Source organism: Carassius auratus, linkage group LG49B (assembly GCF_003368295.1).
Source record: "Carassius auratus strain Wakin linkage group LG49B, ASM336829v1, whole genome shotgun sequence".
In the NCBI taxonomy this organism is placed as follows: Eukaryota; Metazoa; Chordata; class Actinopteri; order Cypriniformes; family Cyprinidae; genus Carassius; species Carassius auratus.
Genome location: NC_039301.1, coordinates 10001 through 37500, shown reverse-complemented (window position 1 = coordinate 37500; position 27500 = coordinate 10001). Strand labels below are relative to the sequence as shown.

The window sequence follows — 27500 nt, the reverse complement described above, 5'->3', positions numbered from 1 at the left end:
AAAAATATTGTCCTCCGAACAAACCACACATCAATGGAGAGATCATTTAGATTATGTAAAATTGTTTTTTAATGGTCAAGGGTCATATATTATTCTGATTTCTGAAGATCATGTGACACTGAAGACTGGAGGAATGATGCTGAAAATACAGCGGAGCATCACAGAAATACATTACACTTTAACACAGATTCACACAGAAAATAGTTATTATAAATTATAATAATATTTAACATTTTTACTGTATTTTTAAACAGATAAATGCAGAACTGGTCTTTCAGAAAAAGAATGGTACCGACCAATATTCTTTGTTAAAGGAATGGAACTGATGTTAACAAATATTACTGAATACTGTTACAAATGTAAAGCACATTAATTAATGCACTAACTGATGTAAAGTTTTACCTGTAAATGAATCTGAAAATCTAGACTTTATTTCATTCAAATCCAGATAATCATACAGTTTTCAGCTTTCAACAACAGAAAGATAGATCTCTCAGGTTGTGTCCTCTCTCTACGTGACTGATAGAGGAAGTAAATGAGCGAGTGTCACGGATCATGTGACTCCTCCGCTGACGATCAACACAGTGTTGGGAATGTGTGAGATACTCCAGATATACAGTGTGCAATCTCTGCCCTGCTTCATGATTCAGTGGAGCTGAGAGACTGAGAGACTGAGGCTGATCTGAGATCAGGAGAGAGAGAGACATCAATGCTGCCGGACCACATTCCTCCGGACAGGAACAACTGCAGAATTCCTGCGTGAGACGCTTCATTCGTGTCCGGAGGGCGAGAGAGAGCACACACACCATCATGCACAGGTAATCAGAGCCGCTGTACTACAGTAAACCAGCCTTTAGTGCTGTAAATGATGTGTTTGTGGGGGGTAAACACGGGGTTAATGAGCGTTTGAGTGCAGATAAGAGATGCTTTCCTTCCAGAACGTCATCATCATAAAGTGTGTTTGCTTTGGAAGAGTTAATATTTCAACTCGAAGCTCCGATCAAACTGTTTTTATTTCTGTGACTTCATCCCAATCCACAACACAGGCACGTGTTCAGACATCAGGAACAGTATCACGAGAGTAAACCAAAGACTAAAACCAGACAAATGAGGAAGTTTATTTATCCAGTGGATGTTTTCTCAGAGCTGAAGCGAAGAGATTCATCACACATCAGAAGATTAATATGACACTGATTCAGCTTAGAGAAAAACTCAACTCACTGCCTTCAGATTTCATGTTTAATTCACCTTAAATGTCTGGTTCAATTCAAGGTGTTTTTCATAATTACTATTTTGCTTTTCTTTTTTATGTTTTTGAAATTATTTTGCCTTATGATAAGGTATATTTTAGTTTCTTATTTTGGTAGAACTAAGAAAAAAAGCCAAATCGAGTTAAATGAACATGAACATATATATATATATATATATATAGACGTAAACAAATTACAACTAAACGTTCAAAAAACTTGAAATGTGTCAATTTAAAAATACTTAATATTCCAAGTAAATACATCTTATCTAATAAAGAACTTAAAGTAGTTTTTACAGTGAACTCTGAGATTAAAAACTTTCACTAAAATAACTTAAAATTTGTCCATTTTAAAGTTAATGCAACTTAGATTCACTTAAACTAAGTGAAACTCTTTATATACAGTGTAGTGTAGGTGAAGTTATATCGCATTATTTGTTATACGTCATATATACAGTTTGAAGTACCTTGTAAAATCATGTAAATTGCGACTTAAACCTTAAATACAGTGATATTTGAGTCAAGACGGACCGAAACAATGAACAGACCAGTTTTGATGGATCAGAGGAAGTGTGTGTGTGTGTGTCAGTTACTCACACACACACACACACACACACACACACACATGATGTTTGTGTGACTTCACCACAGTCTCACGCTGCTTTGCATGAATGTGAGGAGACACATTTGACTGGTAAATCGTACCGTTGGCGTCCGCGTGAGAACTGGCCAACTCCAGGTGTTTTTGTGTCAGCACTGAATCTAAATCATGTGTGTGTGTGTGTGTGTGTGTGTGTTTGTGCTCATGTAATCTGATCCTCCTGCTCTGTGTGACGCATTATTTCTCTAGTTTCTCTTCGCAGTGTTGCGTGATCTTGATTCATGACAGGTTTCTCTGATGCTCAGCGTCTGTTCTTGATTTCTGTCTGAGGCTAATAGGAAGTTGATGTTGTGGTATTGATTTCTGTGGTGTGTTCAGGGTGATGTAGAGCATTATATAGCACACGCTTGACACTCAACAGGCTTTTCAATCGCTTGAGCCAGACAGGAAGCTTCAGGGCAGTGGACTTCCTCTCTGTAAAAGCACACTATCACACACACTGCCATTCAGAAGTTTGAGGGCTCTTAGTTTTGTTTGAGAGAAATACTTTTATTTGTCAAACTTGAGGAATGATGCTGCACATCACAGAAACACATTACACTTTAACACCGATTCAGCTGATTTAAATGATAAAAGTACCGCGGTGAAAGCACAGCCACTAATAATAGATGCATCCGTCTGATTTAGCTTGAATCATTCTGATTTCTTCTGGTCATATTGATTTGAATGTGTCTGGTGTGTACGGATTGGGTTCAAAGCCTCTTCTGTGAGTCAAGCTCTTGAAAATGTCACACTGCACGATGAAGGAGAGTTTGTGGTTTGTGGAACATGCCGTTAGTCATCGCTCTTCATCTGACACTCGTAGTCATTACTGCTCCATTAGCTCCTGGAGCCGGCCGCTGCGAGCGCTGATATGAATCTTTAAGTCCAGAGCCGCTCTATTGATCTGTTTTCCAGCGTGTCCTGCAGCTAATGCTCCGCTGGAGTGCTGCGATCTGCTGATGGCAGTGAAGTGCTTGGGGTGAGCTGATTAAAGTTGCACTATTATGCCCCTTTTACTAGTCTCTGATGTCTCCAGAGTGTGTGTGTGTGTGTGTGTGTGAAGTTTTATCTCAAAATACCCCACAGTTAATATTGTATAGCTTGTTGAAATTGCCACTTTTAGGGTTTGACGCCGTTTTTGTGTTTGTTCCTTTAAATGCAAATGAGCTGGTGCTCCCGCCTCCATTTCCAGAAGAGGGCGGAGCTTCAAGAGCTCATGCTCCAGCATACCACCAGTGTTATGGTTTAACGGCTGGTGACCCTGTTACTGACCTCACATCGCTTCCAAATAGGGATGTAACGATTCACTCAAGCCACAAATTGATTCATGATTTTTGAAAATGAGATTTAAGACAAATTATAAATTAAATGTGTCCTTTTATTATTGCTTGGACAAAACGCTGCACGTTTCTTTGTGGAATTCTAATATAGCGCTTGCATATCATTGCACTTTAGTTGGTTTTGATTGCTTCTATTGTCCAAATTTGTAAGTTGCATTGGATAAAACCATCTGCTAAATAATAATAAAATAAAAATATATATATAATGTAAATGTAAATAACAAAACTAAATTTTAACCCAAGCACCAAATCAAATAAAGTAACACAAATAATAAGGCTTTCCATTTAAAATGAGGCAATCACTGCATTTTAATCATGACACAAACAAAGACGCTGCATACATGCAGCATGAGCAGATTCTAATCGAAATTAGATTGTATCATTTAGAAATTTGAAGCAAAAACAGAATGGTTTGACTTCAGTATTGTGAAACTATCCCTAAAAATATCTTTATGAAACAGAAACGGCACTTGAAGAAAGCATTAGTGAAAACAGACAGAGACAATGTTAGCTTTAGCATTAGCTTACAGAGAGCCAAGAAGCTCTTTTGGTAAACAAAATATGATGCATGATGCTTACTTAGTCTGGAGTCTGGATGTTTGCGCACGAAGCGTTGGTATCGATCCCTCTTTCAGAAGCAATCTTTGCACAAGTCCAGTGCTCGTGTGGAGAGACTGTTTATGATTTATTGGGATTATAAAACAATGAGTGGGTGGATTTATACCATTATAGGCTGGTCGTTGTCACACGCTGGGACCTCACAACGGTGTTCAAACACTTTATAAAAGTGATTTTTGCATCTTTAAATGCAGTGTGTGTGGGGTGTTTAGGGTGGCTTTGGGGTCAGATTCCAGCTGTGTGATGCGTTTTAATCAACGTTCCCTTCCCAGTTTGCACCAAAACACTCATGCATGTGCAAACTGATTGTCAAGTGACACTAATATTTAGTTAGGAAGCATCTATATTGCTGGAGCATCAGTTTTGTGTTCCTTCCTCATGAGGTTTGCTTTAGGGCTTTCCGATTTTAACAGTAATGGTTTGCCAAAACTGTAATGTTTTAAAATTGAGGACTCAAGGAGGAGTCTTTTCTGCAAAGTCATTTGTTTTACGTTTACGCTGCACTTGGAATAAAACTTACTTTTACCAGCTGGTTAATGAAGAGAATGTTACAAAATTCTATTAGGTTTTATTTCCTGCCATATCTCGCAGCTCTAGTTTGGTTCTGTTGAATTGTGCCTCTGAAATGCTCGAAAGGTATTTTTAGACTCCAGATGGTTCTCTTTAAGACTTTTGGAGGAAAGCTGCCTGCATTCCTGATGGATTGATGTTGGTTTCTGTCACCCGGAGATTGAAAACAAACCTGTGAGCCAGTATTACACCAGGAGACGCTTGGCACAGTCCTTCTGATGAAATGAAAGCCTGTTTCCATCAATATCAGAGATGGAGACGGTTTGATTGGATTAAATGCACGCCCTCCACAGCACCTTCAAGAGCTAGCAAAGTCGTATTTCATGCAAGTTCTGCAAAATTTACGAATCTGAATGGCTTTAGAGTCTTCAGTCCAGCTGAGGAATGAGCTCATGATTTCTGCGCCTCTCAAGCAGCTTCTCGGGTTCAAGCAACACATGTTTTGAGTTTAGTTTCCCTCAACGCTGACCTGTGTTCATCACGGGGGGGCCGCGGGACGTCCAGACCTTTACACACTGCTAATGAGAGTTTACCTGATCAGATGCTAGTGAATGTGATCTGCTTCCAGTATGAAGAGTTTATAGACTTATAATATCCTGTTTTTCATCAGTGCCTTCTTTAGTCTGAACATGATTATTATTAGTAAAGACATATTTTGTAAAATAAATAAAAACGACAAAATCATAAAAAAGTGCTCAAATTTAAATGATAACATTTTTCCCATTTTTTTTAAAAATAAAGTTCTGCCATTAGTCAAAGGTCTTTGTAAAGTGAACAAATATAGAAATAGAATTTTTAGTTGATTTAACAATGAAACTAGTTAATATGTAACCACATTCACAACCAATTTTACTTCAGTAATGTATTTCTGAATGAAACCGATAACTATATCTGTATTTAAATTCAGAGAACAACCTTTTACTTTATGTAGAATAATTGCCCTTTTGCCTGAGATTTAATTTTCGTGAACATTATATTGTTTCTATTTATATATTAGTTTACAGTACATTTGACTAATGTCAGAACTTTATAAAATATAACAAAAAATGAATTCTCTTTTTATTGTTGTCATTTAAATTTTAGGGTTTTTATTTTTACGATTTTGTTGTCTGTCTTTTTTTCCCTTTTTTTTTAAACGTCTTTTAGTTTTTATAATTTTTTAATTGTAAGATTAATTTAGTACATCAAAATGAGTTTTACATTGTATTTTATTTAAATTCAATTTGATTTAATTTCATGCAATGAAAATGTTGTTTTAGTTTAAGAACCCTCACCCGATAATAACCCCAAATATAAATACTCTGCTGTGATTTCATATTAAGTTTAAATCTGCCGATGGAAAGGCGAGAAAGTAACATTTTAACAGCTGATTTTGTGCCTGATACAGTTGTTTGTAAGATGATTAGAGCGATTGTAAAGCCAGATGTTTGCGCTGTGTCTCGTGCTGGATTGAGAGGAATGTTTGTTTAAGCTGAAGCAGTAGTGTTGGGAATGTTGTTGTGGTCATTATCCACATCTGGAAGCACTTTCCCTGAATTAAACTCGTTTCTGTGTCTCAAAGTCTGAATGGGCAGAGATGAGCTTTAGGAAGAGCTGTAAACTGAGAAGACAATGGACAGTAATGACATGAAGAGGAGAGAGAGAGAGAGAGAGAGAGGTCAGGAAGAGCGACCAGTGGGCGGAGAGACACACACACACACACACGGCTGGAGGAAATCCTCATCGGTCTCACTCTCCGTCTTTGAGGGTCGCCTCGTCTTGTTCTCGTCCTGATGTGTTTCTGCAGAAAGCGCTGAGAGGTACGTGTGCTGTATTCAGTCCCAACAGGACCTGATGGACAACAAGCTCTCAAATTCAGTTCTCTGGAGATCCTCTGTGTTTGTGACTCTGGGGACTTATGGAGTTTGTACAGGACCTGATTGACGCCGGCAGCTGGATCCGTTTGTGTTCCGTTGTCAGACGTCTCCTGTCTTTTGGAGGTTGATAGTTTGGGTTTCCAAATCCTGATTCTGACACACACCGTGAGTCTGAAGGTGCTTCTGATCTCACTTCTCATCGTATTAGCAGAATAACTGATATTTTGAACAGAATTGTAATCATTTGCATTGTTTTCTAAAGCGAATGAATGGGTAAATACGGCGATGTTTCAGAATAACACACACTGACAGCTTTGTGTGATTTGCGTCTCCTCCAGATATTGTTGTCTTGATTTGTTCATGTGGTTCAGAATGAGCAGGTTACCCATCAGGCCGTGCAGTTAACCGCTCTTTGTTCTGAAGGAATATCCTGTGTTAAACTCAGGTTAGTGATTGACTGCTGTATGTGGATCTCACACCTGAGATTGAGTTGTTTTCTCTGCTAATCAAAGTGCATCAAGTCAACTTCAGTCGCATGTCATCTTTTCAAACACACGAAGCAGCAATCCTGAATCCAGACTCTGTGAGCTGAAAGAGAAACTAGAGCGAGACCGATTTGTGAACCTGTTGTTCTGCGATCCTGCCGTTCCTGGCTCTGAAGGAGCGCTTGAAAGAAGGACGCGGCTGATTGTGATCTTCATGTTTTTCCAGCTGAAGGCTTGATGTGTGTAAATCGAGGCAGGAACCTTTGGAGGCAATTAAGCTCTTCACGTAACACAATTCAGGCTCCATCATGCGTGGCGCTGATCGATAACTTCCTCTAAATGACGCAGGTCCACTTCCTGGCCATCATCATCATCAGCTCCTGTAGCTTATCAATATTTGATAGAAACCCAGAGATGAAGCTCCTGTCTGTTTCAGATCTTCCTCGGTTTAGAGCGTCTCATCTCTAGATGTTCACTCGTGTGGACTGAATGATTTCTTTATGGAAGGGTTGAGATGATTCTCCCATCGTTCAGCTCTATTCTCTAGCAGTATTTCTAATACTGCAGCGTTATGAATAATGTCTTTAATAGAAAGGTAGCGCGACCCGGATCAAATCATGTTTCCTCACATGAGATTCAGACTGGACTGGCGTGTTGAGATCAGAATAAAGCATGTTTGATCTCAGTAACTGTCCTATGGCCATAGATCCATGTGTTTGTACAGAGACTTTAAGCGTTTTGTGAGCGGTTTTATTTTGCATTATTATTTTTTGTAAAAACTTTGCTAGTTAATCAACATCGTAATCTTTATCCTCGTCTTTCCCCCCTATTTTTCTTTCCATTTTCTTTTTCCTTTTCAGTTTTGTCCTTCTTTTCCGCTTTTATTTTCTCTTTTCTTCTTTTTCCATTTTTCCTTGTTTTTCCCTTCTTTTTTCCTTTCCTTTCCTGTTTTAATCTTTTTCTTTTCAATCTTCTGTCCATTTTTCTGTATTTTTCCCTTTGCTTTTTTGTCCCTCTTTTGTCCTTTATTTTTTGTCCTTCCCATTCCTTCTTTTTCTTTTCTATCCCTTACTTTTCTTCTTTTCCCATTTTCCTTCTTCTTCCCCCCTTCTTCTTCTAGTTTTCTATTGCGTGAGGCTTCATTGTAAATCTGATAGTTGGAGTCAGATTTCTCCGTTGAGTGACTGTGTGTGTGTGTGTGTGTGTGTCAGTACCATGTGCAGATGTATGTTTCTCTGTGTTTCTGCAGGAAAGCGACGTATCAGCGGATAGGCAGCATGAGTTTGTCTCCCTCTGCTCCGGAGCGCTGTGTGTCCCGGGAATCCATGGAGGACTACTGGAGTGAGATGAAGAACATCGAGGAGGAGCGTCAGGAAAGACCGGAGGAGCTGATGGAGCGGGCCAGCGGGGACGGTGCGTTCTCAAAACATGTTCCTGGAGCGATTAGTAAAACTTTAGACTCATGTCTCTGGCGTGAAGGAGTCTAATTAGCATGTGTTTGATGTTTCAGAGGCGGAGCTTGAGGAGGCGTGGCTGCAGGAGGCGGGGCTCTCTACACTGGTGACAGGAACACAGAGCGACGGTCCGGCGGAGGCTCTTCTCTCCACGCTCACACGCTCACAGGCCGCTATGGTGAAGAAACGGCTGGATAACTACACGCAGACGCTGCGCAAGAGGAACAGGCAGCCCATGAGACACGTGCGAGACGTCTTCTCCACACCCGACGCCTCGGTGAGCACAAAACGGTTTTCAAGTCCATTTCAACTCGGATGATGGTGTGGCAGGTCTGTGGTCTTGTTTCACAGGTGTGTTATTGGCTGTCGTGCAGCTGCTGCGGCCGTTTGTTCAGTGTGTGAATGCCTCTCAAAATAACCGTCCCACTGACTGAGCCTGGAATGAGCTTTGACACACGAGGAAACCCCAGACGCGTTTAAAATTAGCCTCGTGACAGCAGAGGAGACCGCAAAAATCATTCCTGCTGAATTGACACACATCTGAGTTTGGATTCTTTCCTCATAAACGTCAAGATGACATAAATGTTTGTTTGAAAAATGAAAAGATGAGTCGCAATGGAATTGATTGGATGTTGAGATGTGGGCGTGGCTTTCAAAAGTCTAATGCAAATGAACGTGAGATGCAAGGGTGGAGTTTAAAAAGACTAACTGATTGACACACCACGAACTATTTGAATATTAGCTTTATTGTTGGCATTACATTTAAAAAAAAAAGTATCTTTTAAAATTTTCTATTAACTTTGTTTTGAGCTTGTGATGTTTAATCAAAACACAGAAAGATCCAATTATGATATTTTGGATGAAACATTATGAGCTTAAAACATGAAAAAGTTAAACATGCATGAATAAATTGCAAGCGTTTAGAAAAAAATCGAGTGAATTTTAATGTCATGCCGACTTTACGGCTGATGTTCAAACAGCGTGTCACTTGTAGCTCAGATAGTAAATCATGCTTACAACAAGAATCATTGAGTTCAAATCCCAGATATCATGTTTATCTCTAATGCAATGTAAATTACATGCTTAAGCGCAATCTGTTTGACTGAGGAATGGTGCGGTCTGAGGACGTGTGGTCAGTAAGCGGTCAGACAGGCGTTTGGAGGCTGAATCAGTCATGAGTCACGCTCAGCTGCTCCGACAGCTGAAATATCTGATTCTCTGATTGGATATGAAGGACAGACTCACTGGACCGAAATAGTCTAACAAATGTCCAGTGTTCAGCAGTCTGTATAGACATTAATACCCACGCTGAGATGATTAATATCTGACATGTGGGACGTGATGAGCTTGATTGGTTCATTTGAGCGATCCTAAACTGATTATTGATTAATTGTCTTATCGTGGTTATTGATCCAACAACTATAATTTTACAGTTTAAATTTCAATCACGCATGTTGATTAAAGTGTCGAATTCCTCAGAAATGTTGTGTTTGAGGTGTATAAACTCACTCATAAAGGAACAGGGACGTGTTTATCTCATGAATCAGTGTGTGATGATGGTGTGATTTTGTTTGATTTCTCTTACAGTCTGAACTGACGCCTCCGATTTCTCCAAACGGACAGATCGCTCCTAAACAGCCGCAGTGGAATCCACCTAAAGGTTGGACACCCTTTTTAGATTATACACTTACTTTAACATGCATTCATTTAGAAGACGCACAAAAGAGACACAATATTTACTGTACATGAAGCATATATGAGATACACTAGTTCACAAGATGAAGAAACACAGAAAAGAGAAGAACAGGATTGTTGTTTATTGTTTAAATAGGAGCTGTTATGGTTTTGGTTTCCATCAGAGCTGATGGAAATATCATGATCATTGGTGATTAAGGTGTTGGTTCTCGGCTTAGTTAATGTTTCGTTTGGTTTCTGTGTGTCCAGTGCCTCCGTCATGTCCAGCGGACACTAACGGCTCCAGCAGCGCTTCAGAGACCATCCTTCTGTCGTTTGACGTGGCGTATTCAGAAGAAGCTCGAGCTCATCGGAAAGGCCGTGAATGCCAAGACTGCAGGAGGATCCGTAAAGACGACAGAGATTTACCGGTGCGTTTGAGCCTCAATTATGTCTTAAATGTGCTTTTCAAACCGATTCCTCAAGTTGCTTCCAATCAAATTTTGAGTTTAGTATATAGCAAATGTTTAGTTCAGCTTTGTAGCTTTGGTTGGTAAGATGCTTTGATATATTTAGAAAGAATGCCGGATTTATTTGATTAAAAAATCAGTAAAATGCACTGTTTTCTGTGTGAATCTGTGTTAAAGTATATTTTCAGCATCATTAATCCAGTCTTCAGTGTCACATGATCTTCAGAAATAATGTTTTCCTGAATGATAAATATCTTTACTGTCACTTTCGATCAATTTGAAATATTCTTGCTGACTAGATGTATTTATTTCTGTCAATCGAAAAAAAAAATCTTGTGAACACAGGAAAGAAAATTGTCCAGCTATCTCATGGGGTCTACATAATGCACCTTTTACTGGCTTGAAACAAACAAACAGCATTTACTGAAAGCATCTTCCCTGGATAGTGAGCTCAGATCAGATGCTGCCGTCTAATGTGCTTTGTGGTCTGCTCTTCAGAGATTCCAGATCATGAGGCCCAGACAGGGTGTGACGCTAGTGAGCGATCTGTCGTCTGAGGACCTCAAGAAGATCGGCTACATCTCCCTGATCGAGCTGACCACCTTCTACGACTTCCTGGGCATCGAGATGAAGAGGAGCCGCGTGGTGCGCAGTAAAGCACGAGGTGCGTGTCGCTCACATCCAGACTCAGAAACTGCAAAAAACTGCCTTTAAAATAGGTTGTTCCCACAGACAGCAGAATACTATTACTACTGTAAACATCCATAAAAGTCCACAACAACCATAGTATTACCATAGTAAATGTCCATAAACATGGTGTTACTACCACAGTAATTGTGCACAAAACATGGTGTTACGATTGTAAATGTTCATAAAACATGGTTGGTGTTATATTGAAACTCACAGTCAGACAAACGGTTTATCTGACACAAAAGTAGCAATTCGCTGTTACAACTTTCTTGTCAAGGATAACACAATAAAGCTGCATTAACTTGTTTCCACTGTGGTCCTTTAACTGGTGGTAAATGGAGTCGTTTTGTTCCCACAGACAGCGGCATATTCGGCGTTCCTCTCACTACGTTGCTGGAAAACGACCAGAAGAAATACCCCGGTTCCAGAGTTCCTCTGGTTTTCAAGAAGGTACGTTCATCTTTCCTTGTTTGGTTGTTAGAAACGAGGCTGGAATGTTGTGATCGAGATTGTGAGTGCTGGTTTTTCTGGAAAATTCCCAGTCAGCACTTCTCATGGCTCAGATACTCGTCCCTCCCGTATCCTTAGACGGAGCCGCGGTGCGCTATCTCACATTATCCTGACCCCTCGGCCCACGCTCGTCTCCGATACAGAGGATTTCCAAAAAAACAAAGGCGGTGGCCAGAAGTGCTCTGGTTTGTTTTACGCGCCTGTGTTGACCTCGATGGCTCTGTGTTAAGTGGAATGATGGAGGCCGTCTATTGTTTCACTGGAGAGAGATTTACTGAGGAAACACTTAGAAACATAGAGACGGAGGATTAAAATAGATGCTTTAATAAACCTTGAGCAGTGAATCACTGACCCTCAGATTCTTCTAGCATTGCAACACCGTCAGTATTTGTGTTGGTAACTCGAAGCTGACGGGAAGATACCGAGACCCCCGGCTGGTAGAAACCCCCCACACACAGCTGCGTTCTGAACTGAGTCTGACGCTCTTATCAATGACTGATAAAGACTCTGGAATCTCAATCATCTCTGCCAGAGAACAACAGCACACAGACACCATTCTGCTGCTGTTTACATGCAAATCCAAGCTACTTCAAAACAATACTGTGGTATTACCATGGTAAATATAAAAAAAAACATGGTTTTACCATTGTAAATGAATGGAAAACATGGTGTTAACTTGGTAATGTCCACAAAGCATGGTGATAGCACAGTAAATAACCAAAAAACATGGTGTTACTGTAGGAAATGTCCAGAAAACATGGTGTTACCATGGTAAATGTTCGTAAAACATGGTGTTGGACTACTACATTTCCAGAAGACGGTGTTACCATAGTGAATATCCAAAAAACATGGTGTTACCATGGTAGATATAAAAAAAACATGGTGTTACTATAGTAAATGTCCAGAAAACATGGTGTTACCATAGTAAATGTTCGTAAAACACGGTGTTGGAGTATTACATTTCCAGAAGACATGGTGTTACCATAGTAAATATCCAAAAAACATGGGGTTACCCTAGTAAACATCCAAAAAACATGGTCTTACCGTAGTAAATATCCAAAAAACATGGTGTTACTGTAGTAAATGTCAAGACAAAATGGTGTTACCATGGTAAATGTTCGTAAAACATGGTGTTGGTCTACTACATTTCTAGAAGATATTGTTTTACCATAGTAAACATCCAAAAAGCTTGGTGTTACTGTAATAAATATTCAAAAAACATGGTGTTAACGTAGTAAATGTCCAGAAAACATGGTGTTACCGTAGTAAATATCCAAAAAACATGGTGTTACTGTAGTAAATGTTCGTAAAACATGGTGTTGGACTACTACATTTCTAGAAGATATGGTGTAACCATAGTAAACATCCAAAAAACATGGGGTTACCGTAGTAAACATCCAAAAAACATGGTCTTACCGTAGTAAATATCCAAAAAACATGGTGTTACTGTAGTAAATGTCAAGACAAAATGGTGTTACCATGGTAAATGTTCGTAAAACATGGTGTTGGACTACTACATTTCTAGAAGATATTGTTTTACCATAGTAAACATCCAAAAAGCTTGGTGTTACTGTAATAAATATTCAAAAAACATGGTGTTAACGTAGTAAATGTCCAGAAAACATGGTGTTACCGTAGTAAATATCCAAAAAACATGGTGTTACTGTAGTAAATGTTCGTAAAACATGGTGTTGGACTACTACATTTCTAGAAGATATGGTGTAACCATAGTAAACATCCAAAAAACTTGGTGTTACTGTAATAAATATTAAAAAACATGGTTAACGTAGTAAATATAAAAAAAAAAACATGGTGTTACTGTAGTAAATGTCCAGAAAACATGGTGTTACCAGGGTAAACGTTTGTAAAACATGGTGTTAGAGTACTACATTTTCAGAAAACATGGTTTCACCATGGTAAATGTTCATAAAACACGGTGTTGGAGTTCTAAATTTCCAGGTGTTACCATAGTAAATATTCAGAAAACATGGTGACGCCGTAGAAAACATGCTGCAATTGTGAATATCCAGAAAATATGGTGTTACCATAGTGAAACCCATGCTAATACCCAGCATGTGTGTTTCTGAATCTCATGTGATGATGGTGTTTGTGTTTTCAGTTGTTGTCTAAACTGGAGCAGACGGGCTTACAGACGGAGGGGATTCTCAGGGTTCCAGGATCAGCGTCCAGAGTGAAGGTAAATAGATCCTGATCTACAGCGTCTTCCACACAGCGGAGATCACGGCCTGCTCCAGGATTTGGGCTGTTGATGTGCTTTGGCTCAGTGACACATCCATAAAGCATCTGACCTGGATTTCTCCCACTGATTCTAGCTTTAATTCTACAGTCCTCAGCATTATTCATCCAAGAGTGACGAACAGCACCTCAGGATGAGAGAAATGAAGTTAGACGGTCAAATCACACTTATATTGTGTGAGACGTGCTGGTGCTAATAACACTTCATTGTAATTGAGGGGAAGCTGGTGCTCATGATGTCTGTTTCTGTGTTTGTCCTCAGCATCTGCGTCAGGAGCTGGAGCTGAAGTTCTACGAGGATCGTTTCGACTGGGATCAGGTGCGTCAGAACGACGCGGCCGGTCTGTTGAAGATGTTCATCCGCGAGCTGCCGTGTCCTCTGCTGACCCAACAGCACCTGCCGGCGTTCACAGCCGCTCAGAGTGAGTCTGGACACCACACCTGCTCTCTTCACTGACCGTTCAGTGTCACGTCTCTCATCTCTCTGTCTGTCCATCTGTCAGGTATCTCATCACTCAAACATCAGATCCAAGCTCTTCATCTTCTCATTTTGCTGCTTCCTGAAGCCAACAGAGACACACTGAAGGTCTGTTCATCTTTAAGGCAACAGTTCTCAAGCTTCTCAAAGACAATATTTGAACACTCTCCGAGATATTTCAGACTTTTTATTTTGAGAAACTAGGTGCAGTGATATTAAAATAAATACATAAAATTATTATAATTAAAATAAATCAATTTCATAATTTCAGTAACTATAATTTTTTACTTTTATTATAGTTTACTTAAACTCAAACTATTAAAAATCATTTTACTTGAAAAAAAGTCAACTGTAATAAAATATCAATTACTTATTTTGAGCTAGTTGCCAAAGCATCAATTTGAACTCTATAAAATATCATAGAGCTTGATCTATTCTGTTTAAGATCATAAGAACTTAATAAGTTCTAAAAAATAAGTAATAAAACAAGTTTTTAAATGTAAAGTAATTAAATAATAATAAACAAGATTTATGATGGTGGCTCAGATCTTTTTAGCTGTTTTAGTCTATTTAAACCTTGCTTCAAGTCATTTTAAGCCATCTTTTGGTCCTCTTGGTAGTGTGCTGAGGGCCCTTGTGGCTCCTGATTGAGAAAGATTTGTCTTCAGAGAGGAGTCAAAACCTCCATCTAGGGATGTCCTCGCGTGAAGTGCAGGTGGTTTTCTCAGCTTGTAGGATTTATAATCGCCTGTGTTTGGATAGTTGAGTAAACACGTGTGGTGAAGTACTGAGATGAAGCTGTTGAACCGGTCGGACAGGTGGGATAAATCTGTGATGACACATCAGTCTCACCGGCGCCAGAATACAGAGTCAGGCTGGTTTGACGTCATTCGTTTGGTGCCCGTATTCTCATGTGGAGATCCAGCGCTGATTCAGTTTCATCTGTGTGCTGAAATCAGCTGAAATACAGTGCAGCAGAGCGTGACGCCAGCAACACCAAGGTCACGGTTCAACTCCCATGAAACGAATAAACACTGAATACAACCAGAGTCGAATGAACGTGTGTAAACGTGAGCGTTTCCAGTGAAGTCGCACGGCACTTCCTGTTTGGAGTTTGTCAGAATTTCCTCTCTAGTAATATAACACCAGGTGGCTGATGTTTGCTGTTTGTTGACTGTACGGTGTTTGTTCTCAGGCTCTTCTGGAGTTCCTCAGAAAGGTGGTGGCGTACGAGGAGAAGAACCGCATGAGTCTGTGGAACGTCTCTATGATCGTGGCACCGAACCTCTTCACGTTCCGCGGGAAGAACGTCAAGCAGGAGGAGATGCATGGTGCGGTCGCTTCGGCCCAGCTCGTGCGGCTCCTCATTACCCATCAGGACCTGCTGTGGACGGTGAGCACCAGTGACCTCATCAGCTGCGCTCATGAATATTAATGAGGTGTCTAAGCTGATTGGCTGACATCTGTAAACAGGTGGTGTTCAGATGTGACTGATGTTTGTCCACTCTTCATATCCACAGGTCCCATGTTTTCTGATCTCCCAGGTCAGGAAAATGAACGAAGCCGCCACGGGCAAGAAAACACCGACTTCAGAGAAGAGCAAGCTCAGGCTGCTGAAGAGATGGAACATGGATAAGGAGCGCGAGCGCGGTGAAGTGAGTGCTCATGGGATTGAAGCGGTTCAGATGAGTGTGTAGTGATGAGGAATCTACAGGGGTTCTTCAGATGATGAATTAATATTACTTATTAAAAACGTCCAATTAAAATAAATAATAACATATTCAAACACGCTGTTAAGAGCGCATTCACACGGAACACGTTTCAGATTTGAAAAATGCGATACGCGGGAAAAGAACAAGGTCTCCAGACACGTTCAAACCTTCGTCTAGCGCGTGTTCACATAGAAAAACAATGGACAAGCAGCGCATTAAATGAAAAACGAGTGTGAACAGCCGCTTAAGAGTTAAATAACAAATACAAATTCACTTCAGTTCACTTTACATAAGAAGCAGTAACGACGCTTGGGCTTCTTGAGGTAATTATTACAGTATTAAGAGTAGCTATCACTAAGTAGATAATTAAGAGAGAGAGAGAGTGTGTTGTTACCTGTTTCTATATTCTCCATGTAAACATTCAAGGTTAAAATCACTTCACCGTGTTCCCTGAGGAAATCTTTGTCGTTTCATTTTTCCAACGGTCAAAAAGGTTTAAACATAAGGCGCGATGAAGTGGCGCGTAATTTAATCCAGCGTTTCCACAGCGACACGTTGCTCGACGGTTGAGGTGGAATTATTAATAATTAAATAATAGCGTGAATCACTTGTTTTGTCCCTAATTTCTGAGTGAATCGGAGTCCGTCTTTAAGATTTGGCGCCATCTCCTGGCGTAACAATGGCGGACCTGTCCGCGGACTGATACAAACCGTGATTACTGGAACTAACTAACTGTCCGTTTTCCGCAGGTCACGGACCTTCGTGACGGCGTCATCAGAGTTCACGCGCCGCTCCACGCCAAGGTTTCCATGGCGATTCAACTGAACGCCGAGATGAAGGCCAGAGACATAATGGCGCGCTTCGACGTCGAGAACGGGTGAGTGAACGAACGACGCATTAACACCGAAGTCACGTGACTGAACCGACGTTAACCGATGAATGTCGATTACAGGCGCGGGTCACGTGGTGCCACTCGAAGACAGAGACAGTATCTGTTCGAGATCGGAGGAAACATCGGTGAGTTCAACAGCAATCAACAATATATTTACATTTAGTTGCTTTTTGTAAGAGTAAAGTAATTTAAGAGTGAACTGGTGTTATTTTTTATAATACATTTCTATTTTGGAATTTTCTGTTTTCACTCTAATTTGAATGTTTTAGTAAATTTTCCCTTTTGTCATGATTATGTCTATTAGATATATTTTATTTTATTAATGTTTTATTAATGTTTAGTAAAGAAAAATGTCTGTAAAGAGCAGACGATAGAGATGCAGAAAAATAAAATACTATGACTTTAAAAGTTTTAAAGCTGAAGTTCAAATTGACATCAATCAAAATTGTGATTTGAGTCATAAAAAGTAGAAATTGAAATGCTAAGTCACAATTATGCCTAAGTGTCGAAATCAAAAAAAAAAAATCTAAATGATGTTTTTGAGTACAAGTTTTTTTTAAGTCAACTTTTTGTAATAATTTTTACTTTTAATGTCATAATTTCACATTTTATCAATTGACTTGTTATAATTTCAACTTTTCATCTCATAGTTATGACCTTTGATTGTTTATGAATCATTAAAGTTTGATTGTCTGATTATTAAACGGACTGTGTGTATTAATCTGAAGTCTTGTTGTCTCTAGGCGAGCGCTGCCTGGATCCAGAAGCACATTTACTAGACGTTTACCGCGTTAACCCTCACTGTCAATGGGTGTTAAAGTCACGGCTGACCTGAAGACGTATGTTTACCGCAGAAGACCATCAGCTGCTCTGAGGCTCTCGGTCGGAGGTCAGAGGTCAAACATCCGCCGCTGCGGTTCAATGCTGGTCATTGTGTTTGTTTGGTGCCAAAACTGTGAGACCTCCTCGATCAGAAGCCCTCGTCAGGACGCATGTTTCATTGCTTTACACCACTAGCCTGTGTAAAAAAAGAGCATGTACATAATATTTATACCACTAATTTATCCCGCTGTATGATAATGATTTTATATTGTTTATATATGCTGCATGTTTGTGATGAAGCCATGTGAACCTAAACACTACGAACCCTCACTGAACCTGTGATGAACACGAGCGCCTCATATTTCACCCAGAAATCACCAGAATCAAGTCCATAGAGCTGTTTTTGACATTTGTGACATTTCATGAGATTAAAAAAAAAAATGGTGATTTAATGATATGGGGAAATTATTGTTAACTGCTGTAGTTCCTTTAATTTTTTAGTGATTTACATTTATTTTTACTGTCAAAATGACTTAGAGAATCGAGACTAATGAGAATCATAACTAAGCATAAATATTGTTCATTAATCTGAATATTGAACATAAAAAGTGCCCTGATGTATTACAGTAATATATAGTTTTATTTTAAGATTTTTACAGGAATGTGAATTTATGTTTGAAATGATTACTTTTCATTAAATGTCATAAATACAAAAAAACCCCGACTTAAAGCGAATGTACAAGAATGTTTGTGATCTCTGTGTGAAATCTGAGCTTGACGTGTTCTTGTTCACGGGTCAGTATTACCTCTAATGAAACCAGATGAATATTAATGCCAACACTGGATTAATGAAGGACTCGAAGATCATCCAGATCCTAAACGACCTTTGAACTTTTACCTTGTATCATGTTCTCAGTGTCTGCCAACATCATCATCATCGCTCTCTCTCTTTGATGCTCTGAATTTGATTCGATTTTTTTATTCTAAAAGCTATTTTTATGTACTGAAATGTTCACCTGTTAATTATGATTTTTTATTTTTATAGTAACAGGTTGTTGCTGCTGCCAGATGGATTTGTGTTGTTTCCTCATGATGTTGGGGTTTTATTATACACTGAAGCGTTTGAGTTATTTAAAGCCATCAGAACATTACTCTGTAGCCTTGTTTCATCAAAACCCACCCGAGTCGGCCGAACATGAAGTCTCTGAGTATTAGGAGGAACATGAGTCCACATCCTAGACTTCAGGTCATGACTGTGTACTGCTGAACTGTGACGAGTCGTGCTGTAATACTGGGTCAAACACACTAATCCAATTAAAAGACATCAAACCACCGGGTGTGTGTGTGTTTGTGAGAGTGTGAGTGAGTGAGTTTAAGAGTGTTTGTGAGAGGGTGAGTGAGAGAGAGAGAGAGCGTGTGTGTGTGTTTGAGAGTGTGAGCATAAGAGAGTGTGTAAGGGTGTTAGTGAGAGTGAGTGAGTGTGAGAGAAAGTGTGTGTGTGTTTGTGAGAGTGAGTGAGTTTTAGAGTGTGTGAAAGTGAATGTGTGTGAGAGAGAGTGAGTTTAAGAGTGTGAGAGAGTGAAAGTGTATGTGTGAGTGAGAAAGAGTGAGTGTGTGTGAAAGTGAGTGTTAGTCCGTGTGTGTGTGTGTGTGTAAGTGAGTGAGAGAGTGTGTTTGTGAGAGTGTGTGAGTGTGTGTGAGAGTTTAAGAGTGTTTGTGAGAGAGTGAGTTCGAGAGTGTGAGCGTAAGTGTGTGTGTGTGAGTGTTAGTGAGTGCAAGTGAGAGTGTGTGTGTGAGAATGAGAGTGTCTGTGAGAGAGAGTTTGTGTGAGTTTAAGTGTTTGTGAGTGTGTGTGTGTGTGTGTGTGTGTGTGAAAGAGTGTGTATGTGAGAGTGAATGAGTTTAAGAGTGTGAGAGAGTGAGAGTGTGTATGTGTGTGTTAGAGAGTGTTTGTGTGTGTGTGAGAGAATGTTAGTGCGTGTGTGTGTGTGTGAGTGTGTTAGTGTGAGAGAGAGTGTGTTAGTGCGTGTGTGTGAGAGAGTGTTAGTGCGTGTGTGTGAGTGTGTTAGTGTGTGAGAGAGAGTGTGTTAGTGCGTGAGAGAGAGTGTGTTAGTGTGTGTGTGAGAGAGAGTGTGTTAGTGTGTGAGAGAGAGTGTTAGTGCGTGTGTGTGTGTGCGTGTGTGTGTGTGAGAGAGTGTTAGTGCGTGTGTGTGTGTGTGTGAGAGAGAGAGTGTTAGTGCGTGTGTGTGTGTGTGTGAGAGAGAGAGTGTTAGTGCGTGTGTGAGAGAGTGTGTAAGTGTGTGTGTGAGAGAGAGAGTGTTAGTGCGTGTGTGTGTGTGAGAGAGAGAGAGTGTGTGTGTGAGAGAGTGTTAGTGCGTGTGCGTGTGAGAGTGTGTTAGTGCGTGTGTGAGAGTGTGTAAGTGTGTGTGTGAGAGAGAGAGAGTGCTAGTGTGTGTGAGAGAGAGAGAGTGTGTGTGTGTGAGAGAGAGAGAGAGTGTGTTAGTGCGTGTGTGTGTGTGTGTGTGTGTGTGAGAGAGAGAGAGAGTGTGTTAGTGTGTGTGTGTGAGAGAGAGTGTTAGTGCGTGTGTGTGTGTCTGTGTGTGTGTGTGTGTGTGTGTGTCACACGTGAGTCTCTGTTCTGTGAGTGTGAGGATCAGGGCTCTGTTATCTCTGATAGTGAAGGAATGTTGAGGAGGTGGAAGTTTGATCATCAGTAAAACAAACAGAAGACTCTTCACGAAACAAGCAGCAGTTTATTATGGAGCAGGTTTCTGCAGGACGCATGAGGACACACTGAAGATGTGAGACACACTGAGATTTATCAGCAACACTTCAGCATTTATGAACACAACTTCCACCAGATCTTCATCACTTTCATTCAGTTTACAAAAAACAACCATGACTTCACACACCTCTTCCTCACTATCTGTCCCATTTTACCAGAACAAATGATCCTTAAATCAAGATTTATTTACCTTACAAGCAAAATGACATTTGATAAGAACTGTTGTTTTTTAGAAATCAGATAAAATTATTAAAACGGAACAAAAACTTAATTCAAAGGGAAAACAAATGTTTCAGACAGTACTGATTAAAAAACTTAATTGTAATTTCTCAGATCTTAATTAGTGCATCTCCAGTAAATGTATTTTGATTTAAAGATATTTAAATATTTGTTCTGGAAAGACATTTCATTTGTATTCTCCAGTTCATGGGTTACACTGGATGCCTCTGGGCTCTGTTTGATCATCTTTTAAAGGTGTTCACTTGTGGAAGGGTGAATAAAGACCTGCAGAAACCCTGAACAAGTATCACATCTAAACCTGTCAGGAGTCTAAACCAGCTGCAGAACTATATTAAAAGCGTTCTGTTTAAGCAGCAGTATCCGGGCAGGAGTGAGGGGAGACGTGTGGATGAGCGAAGGCAGCGCTGAAGTCCAGCACATCGGTGACGTGACCCTTCATCACACGCAGGTTCCTCATGCAGCCGCGGAACGCTTCTCTGGAGCTCAGACAGTTCTGCTTCACGTCCGCTGCGAGAGAACAGGCAAACACTCGTCAGATCAGCAGCGTTCACATCAGTGCCGTTATCATGAACGCTCTGGGAGCCGTACCTGGGTATCCGCCCACATAGATGGGGTTTTTGGTCTCGGCTGAGGTGGAGGATGAGTAGGGGTTCTCTGCGGTCACCGTCACGCCGTCTACGGTCAGACTCAAGCTGTGCTTCTGCTTCTTGGCCACCAGGGTCCGCCAGCGGCCGTCACACATGGACACAGCGCTCCTGCTGCTCGCCGTGATCCGACCCGCGCCGTTATTCACGTTAAACACCACCTGTGACGGGACCGACACATATTAACCATCCGCAGACACCGGAGAAACACTGGAGATCACCCGAGGAGCCAAGCGCTGACGGAAATAATGTGTGAATGGACCACAGCGATTGTTAACTAAACTGAAGCCATAACAAAAAAAGAAACTAGAGTAAGATTAAGAATAAAAAACTTTACTTCAACTATATTTCTCATTTTTGTTTAGTTTAAATTGACATATACATATATATATATATATATATATATATATATATATATATATATATATATATATATATATATATATATATATAAAACAAAAACAATTGAAGAAATACTATATAGAAAAATTGCATAAAATAACAAATACATAACTAAAGTAAAAGTAAAACTAATAAAATAGTAATATAAAAGTATTGCATAAAAATTGCATAAAAGTAAGTAAACTGCATAAAAAAGTACAACTAAATAAATAAAACCTGGTAAATAAAAAAGAATAAATACTATACAAATAACATAAAAAGAAAAATGCATAAATTAACTAAAACTTAAAATAATCCAATATGGATTGCATAAAATAAGTTAACGTAGTGAATAAAAAATACTATATAGACAAATTCCATAACAAACAAAATACATATATATATATTACAAATTAAATTAATGCATTTAGCAGATGCTTTTATCCAAAGCGACTTTCAGGCTATACATTTTTACCTATCATGTGTTCCCGGGGAATCGAACCCACAACCTTGTGCTTAATAAGGCAATGCTCTACCAATTGAGCTACAGGAACACTATATATATATATATAGATATGTTTGTAAATGAACCCTGGTGTCTTCAGCACTCAGAGAAGGTGATGGTGATAGAGACCTGTCCGTTGACGAGCTCCAGGCCGATGGCGTCTACTTTAGTGCTGCTGATTCCCAACAGAACCCCGTCCGGCGCCGTGGAGCGGAAGTCCAGACTGACGGTGAGGTCGGAGCCCACGTTATATCCCTCTTTCACTGCGGAGAGAGAGAGAGAGAGAGAGAGAGAGACGTCAGGCTGTGTTCTGAACGCTCCTCACTCTTGGTCTGGTGTCAGACTCACTGAAAGCGGCGTATCCGCTGCCGCTGAAGAAGCTTCCGCTCTGAGCGCGTCTGAAGCAGACCCCGGCGGAGTGAGACGACAGCGCAGCGCTCAGGTTCATCTGGACCCCGCCGAACATCACGTCCTGGACACACGCTGCCAGACTGTGTGTCACCTGCAGAACACCAGCCAACACTTACACTTCAGACACCTTTACATAGCATGACAGGTTTGGTGGAGGTCACTTACGTTTCCGATTCTCCTGGCCGTGTATGTGGCAGGAAGTCCTCCGAGGTACAACTTCCCCTCCACGTCCAGCGTGTGTCCTTTAGTGGGTGTGCGGTCAGATTCGATCCCGTCCACACTGACCATCACCGTCTTCTTACTGAACTCAGCCTTCACCTGCACAGACACACAGCAGACTGTATGAGCCGCAGAAGCCTGATGCTTTTACAGATGTACAAGTTGTGCACGGGACTCACGGTGTGCCAGAGGCCGTCGTTGATGGGCGTGGTCAGCGAGGCGTGGGCGGGGCCTTTCCCTAGGTCACATGACAGCTGCAGACGCCCCCCCTGCACCTGCAGAACGGCGTAATCCTGCTGGTTTGCGTTGGCCATGTAGAAGAGAACGCCGCTGCGCGCGAACGTCCGAACCGACAGCTTCACCGCAAAACTGAGATGACGAACACAGGAGCATGCAATTATTTCAGTCATCTTTCAACAAAATATCTGGGATATGTGACTATTTAAAATATATAGAGATGGTACATGTAGTACATGTAATCCCATTTATTTATAAATATTACAAAAATAATAAAATGATATGGGACAAAATATATACAATTAAATATGTAAAAATATTATAAAATTAAATGTGGTAAAACATATAAAATTAATAATTGCAAATATTATATAATTTACAAATATTAAAATATTTTTATATTTTGCATCATTTTAAATATTTAATTGTATATATTTAAATATTACACATATTAAATAATACATTAAATATTTACAAAATCTTATACAATTAAATAGGATTATATATATATATATATATATATATAGCATATAGCATATACATAACACCTATATATATATATATATATATATATATATATATATATATATATATATATATATATATATATATATATATATATATATATATGCTCTGCTAATGGTAGATGTACCTGGTTCTGACGGTCTTGTTCTTGAAGCCCATGATCACATGACTGTGTCGGTTCAGGCCGAACTGCAGGGATTCTGGGATTGTTTCTGTGTCATCTGCTGCTGCACACTGAGGAAGTGACCATATAAGGGCATGAGACAGGTGTAACATTCTTACCATGTTACAGACGTGAGTTACACATGTTCTGTGTTCATAGAAACTCAGTGCTATCTGAAGAATGTGACATGACGCACACACACACACACACACACACACACACACACACACGTGTCATGATGACAAGGAAACCTTTGATTTCTGCGTCAAACAAAGGCCTATTAGTCACACATTTCTCATTTTCATTTAGTTTAACATGTACTAAAATAACAGAAACCGAAATAGAAAGTAAAAAAAAACACTATACAGATACATAAAATAAATAAATAAATAATAGATTTTTCTAAAGATTATTTTAAGAATAAAATAAATGCTTTTTTATGGCTTTAGTTTACTATAAAACCCCGAAATCAAAGACAAACAAATGTCTACTAAAGAAATGATTCTGACTGAGACGTGTCAAATGACTTTCACTTTATATTTTAAACATGTTTGCTCTGCTCAGGCGTGTGTGTGTTTGCATCTTTGTGTGTGTGTGTGTATTTGTGTGTGTGTGTGTGGGTGTGTGTGCGTGTGTGTGGGTGTGTGTGCGTGTGTGTGTGTGTGTGTGGGTGTGTGTGCGTGTGTGTGTGTGACTCACGCTGCTGCTGCCGGGTGTAAACGCGCTCAGCTCCTCCGGGGGTGACAGGGGTCGTGTGGCGGGGTCAGAGGTCGGCTCCGCCTCCAGCTCATCAGGCAGAAGCACACGTTTGGGTCTCTCCTCCAGTAGACAGCTGTTCATGTCCACGTCCTCGTAGCGCAGAGCAGAAGACAGATCCAGCAGCCTGAGACACACGTCACACTCAGTCTCTCTCCCATCAGACTCCACAATACTGTTCTCGTCTAGCTTTATTTAAATAGTGCTTCATGTGATAGAGATCGAGCGACACGCCTCTTAATCTGAAGACCCCGCCCACCGGGACTATCCAGCGCGTGTGTGTGAGTGTGTGTGTGTGTGACTCACATGCCGTCCACTGCTGTGTTCCTGATGCAGCCGTAGAAGGAGCCTCTGGTTCCCGTCTCTCCCGGAGGAACGCCGCCGATGAAGAGCCGCTCCAGAGACAGAGGTTTCTCAGCGGACGAGCCCAGCTTCACCATCGCATGGTTCTGCTCGTCCACAAACACTGTGATGGACCTGCAGGAAGAACACGGAGCTCTCTTTAGGAAACGCCACAGAAATATACAGAATACACTCAAAAAATATTTCGATTTATGCATTTGAATTGCATGTAAAAACAACGAAAACTTATCACGATGCATTATTTCTTAGTCATTTCTCCAGTAAACAGTGTAATCTAAATGCATGCAGTTCAGAAACATGAAGGTCGTGTGTGACACACCGTTTGTTCCTCTGCAGAATGAGAGAGTGTTCCTGTCCGTCACTGAAGGAGCCGTTCTGTGATTTGACGACTGCTCTGTGCACGGCTCCGCCCCCGGCCACGCCCACATGAACCTCCAGCGATCCGGACTCCAGCATCACCAGCAGGAACGACTGAGAGCAGACAGCAGAAGAAGCAGATGAGACGTGTTCACAGACACAGCCGTGATGCTGTGGAGACTGAACCCACCTGCTGCGTGTGACGGGGCGAGCTGAACCCCGCCAGGATCACGCCTCGCTCGCGTCTGCTGGAGAAGCTGCTCATGATCTCCGTGTGAGGAGCAAAGAGGAGCGCAGGCATCTGCAGAAACCCTCCGCCGAACACCGACACGCTGCGGATGGGCTGCGCACACACACCAGCGGAACAGCACTTCGTTTAATATCATAATAACAATAATCACCACTCCAGAGCGTGTCGCTGTACCTTGAGGACGCAGCCTTTCTTCACTCCGTACGACTCTCTGAGCAGGTCGAAGTTCGTACGAGCGATCTCCACGTTCTTCATGCAGCCCACGAACGAGCGAGCCACGACCTGCCTCCTGCAAGCGTTCACAGGAAGTCAATCTCTCGAGGAATCACTTGAACAGCACTACAGCACGTCTCCTGAGAGTCTGCTCTCACCTGATTGGCCGAGAGGCCGGTAATCCACCGATGTAGATGGGGTCGAGGTCAGAGCGATTGAGGTCAGAGGATGAACCCGGTGACTCCGCCTCCATGACCTCTCGCTCGGAGGGTTTATCAGCGGCCATCACCGACAGATGACCTGCAGACACGACACGCATCACTTCCTGTGAGCTCGAACCTCGTTTGAAGTATACGAGACGTCAGTGCGAGAGCAGAGCATCACCTCGCCGCTTGTTCCTCTGCAGGGCGACTCTGTACCAGCTGCCGGTGTTGTACGTTCTGTTGGAGGTCAAGGTCAGCGCTCCGGAGCCCAGTTCAAAGGTCAGGTGAACCTTCCCTTCCACTAGCTCGATGGACAGGAAGTCTCTCTAGAAACACAGAAGAGAAGAGCGCTGAGAGAGGAGCTCTCGAGAGGAGCGTGAGCAGTGAGAAGTGATCGTACCGTGCCGTTGGAGGCCAGATACAGCAGAAGGCCGTTCGGAGACAGAGTCTTGAAGAACAGGACCACGCTGGTGGACATGGAGCGCAGAGACTTCTCCAGCACAGAGAAACCGCTGCCGTCGAAGTGGAAGGAGGTGTCTTCAGAGCGCGGACTGATGGAGCACAGACAGCATCAGAGACCTGTGTTAGCCACATCTGGAGACTAGCGCTGGTGAGCGTGTGTTTACCTCATGAAGCAGCCGCCGCACTCTCCCCGTCTCTCAGCGTAGTTCCACAAGCCGATGTTGTTCTCGTTGAGCGACGCTTCGCTCACGCAGCCTCTGAAGTGTGTCGTTCTCACCGCCGGGGGTTTCTGGGAAAACACTAGTGATGTGAACAGAGCCAGATGCGGAGGAAACCCAGAGGAACGTGCATCTTACCTTCACCTGAGCGCCGAGGCCCCCGACGAACACCCAGCTGGATCTGCTGACGTCCATCACTGTGGAGGAGCCGGACGCTGTGGACCTCACTGTGGGCAGCGGCTCGGAGTCCATCTGCTGGACGGTGAGCGTCCCGTGTCTCCCGAACCTACGACCACAGGAGATGTCAGAGTCTGTGGTTCAAAGGGAAGAACTGAGACGTCCCGTCAGCGCTGAGAGTCACGAACCGGGTCGCATTGATCCTGTGCCACCTGTCGTTGTTGATCTGAACGCTGGGATACTCTAATCTGGTGTGTCCAGAGCCGGTGTCCCACAGGAGAGACACCTTCCCATGACGCATCTCCAGAGCCAGGAAATCCTCCTGATGGGGATATGAACATGCACTTTGAACTTTGAGCATTTAATATACATGCAAACAACATGCATGCATGAAAAGACATTTTTCTCAGTTGCAATGACCAAAACTAAGCTGGATCCCTAAAATGATTAACTGAAAAAAAAAATATATATATATATTTTTAAGACTAAAATAAAAATTACAAACGTACAACAAAATTACTAAAACCTAAACTAAAATTAAAATGTGTAATACTATGAAATAAACGATGTAATAAAACAAAACAAAAATTAATCACTGAATAAAAAGTAAATAAAACACATAAAAAAATGACTAAAAAATTACTAGAAACAAAAAAATCAAAAATTAAAATG

General features: G+C 41.2%; 2 protein-coding genes across 5 annotated transcripts in view; one reads left to right on the top strand and one right to left on the bottom strand.

Annotated features, from left to right (window-relative positions):
• Positions 1–18137, top strand: part of arhgap28 (Rho GTPase activating protein 28) — a 27416-nt gene extending 9279 nt beyond the window's left edge. Inside the window, exons 1-15 of one of the 4 annotated variants that reach the window (XM_026241558.1) lie at positions 666–818; positions 8011–8174; positions 8272–8492; positions 9803–9875; positions 10160–10320; positions 10858–11023; positions 11408–11499; positions 13679–13756; positions 14078–14237; positions 14319–14401; positions 15489–15686; positions 15814–15948; positions 16755–16882; positions 16958–17022; positions 17641–18137. In XM_026241558.1, coding sequence (XP_026097343.1) covers positions 811–818; positions 8011–8174; positions 8272–8492; positions 9803–9875; positions 10160–10320; positions 10858–11023; positions 11408–11499; positions 13679–13756; positions 14078–14237; positions 14319–14401; positions 15489–15686; positions 15814–15948; positions 16755–16882; positions 16958–17022; positions 17641–17732 — 1824 coding nt within the window. In that variant the 5' untranslated portion in view covers positions 666–810 and the 3' untranslated portion in view covers positions 17733–18137. Of the gene's footprint in view, positions 1–665; positions 819–6109; positions 6220–6397; positions 6454–8010; positions 8175–8271; positions 8493–9802; positions 9876–10159; positions 10321–10857; positions 11024–11407; positions 11500–13678; positions 13757–14077; positions 14238–14318; positions 14402–15488; positions 15687–15813; positions 15949–16754; positions 16883–16957; positions 17023–17640 lie in introns of those variants that run through there. The other 3 variants (XM_026241559.1, XM_026241560.1, XM_026241557.1) reach the window with 3 other exon arrangements.
• A 2920-nt stretch (positions 18138–21057) lies between these two features.
• LOC113068717 (laminin subunit alpha-1-like) overlaps positions 21058–27500 on the bottom strand; it is a gene marked incomplete at its 5' end in the record, with an annotated part of 15647 nt that continues 9204 nt past the window's right edge. Inside the window, 18 exons of the mRNA XM_026241547.1 lie at positions 21058–21251; positions 21333–21549; positions 22404–22537; positions 22623–22776; positions 22851–23003; positions 23084–23273; positions 23794–23900; positions 24529–24712; positions 24892–25062; positions 25268–25419; positions 25496–25648; positions 25730–25844; positions 25927–26068; positions 26153–26297; positions 26372–26522; positions 26598–26722; positions 26790–26937; positions 27017–27150. Coding sequence (XP_026097332.1) covers positions 21091–21251; positions 21333–21549; positions 22404–22537; positions 22623–22776; positions 22851–23003; positions 23084–23273; positions 23794–23900; positions 24529–24712; positions 24892–25062; positions 25268–25419; positions 25496–25648; positions 25730–25844; positions 25927–26068; positions 26153–26297; positions 26372–26522; positions 26598–26722; positions 26790–26937; positions 27017–27150 — 2736 coding nt within the window. The remainder of the gene's footprint in view (positions 21252–21332; positions 21550–22403; positions 22538–22622; positions 22777–22850; positions 23004–23083; positions 23274–23793; positions 23901–24528; positions 24713–24891; positions 25063–25267; positions 25420–25495; positions 25649–25729; positions 25845–25926; positions 26069–26152; positions 26298–26371; positions 26523–26597; positions 26723–26789; positions 26938–27016; positions 27151–27500) is intronic.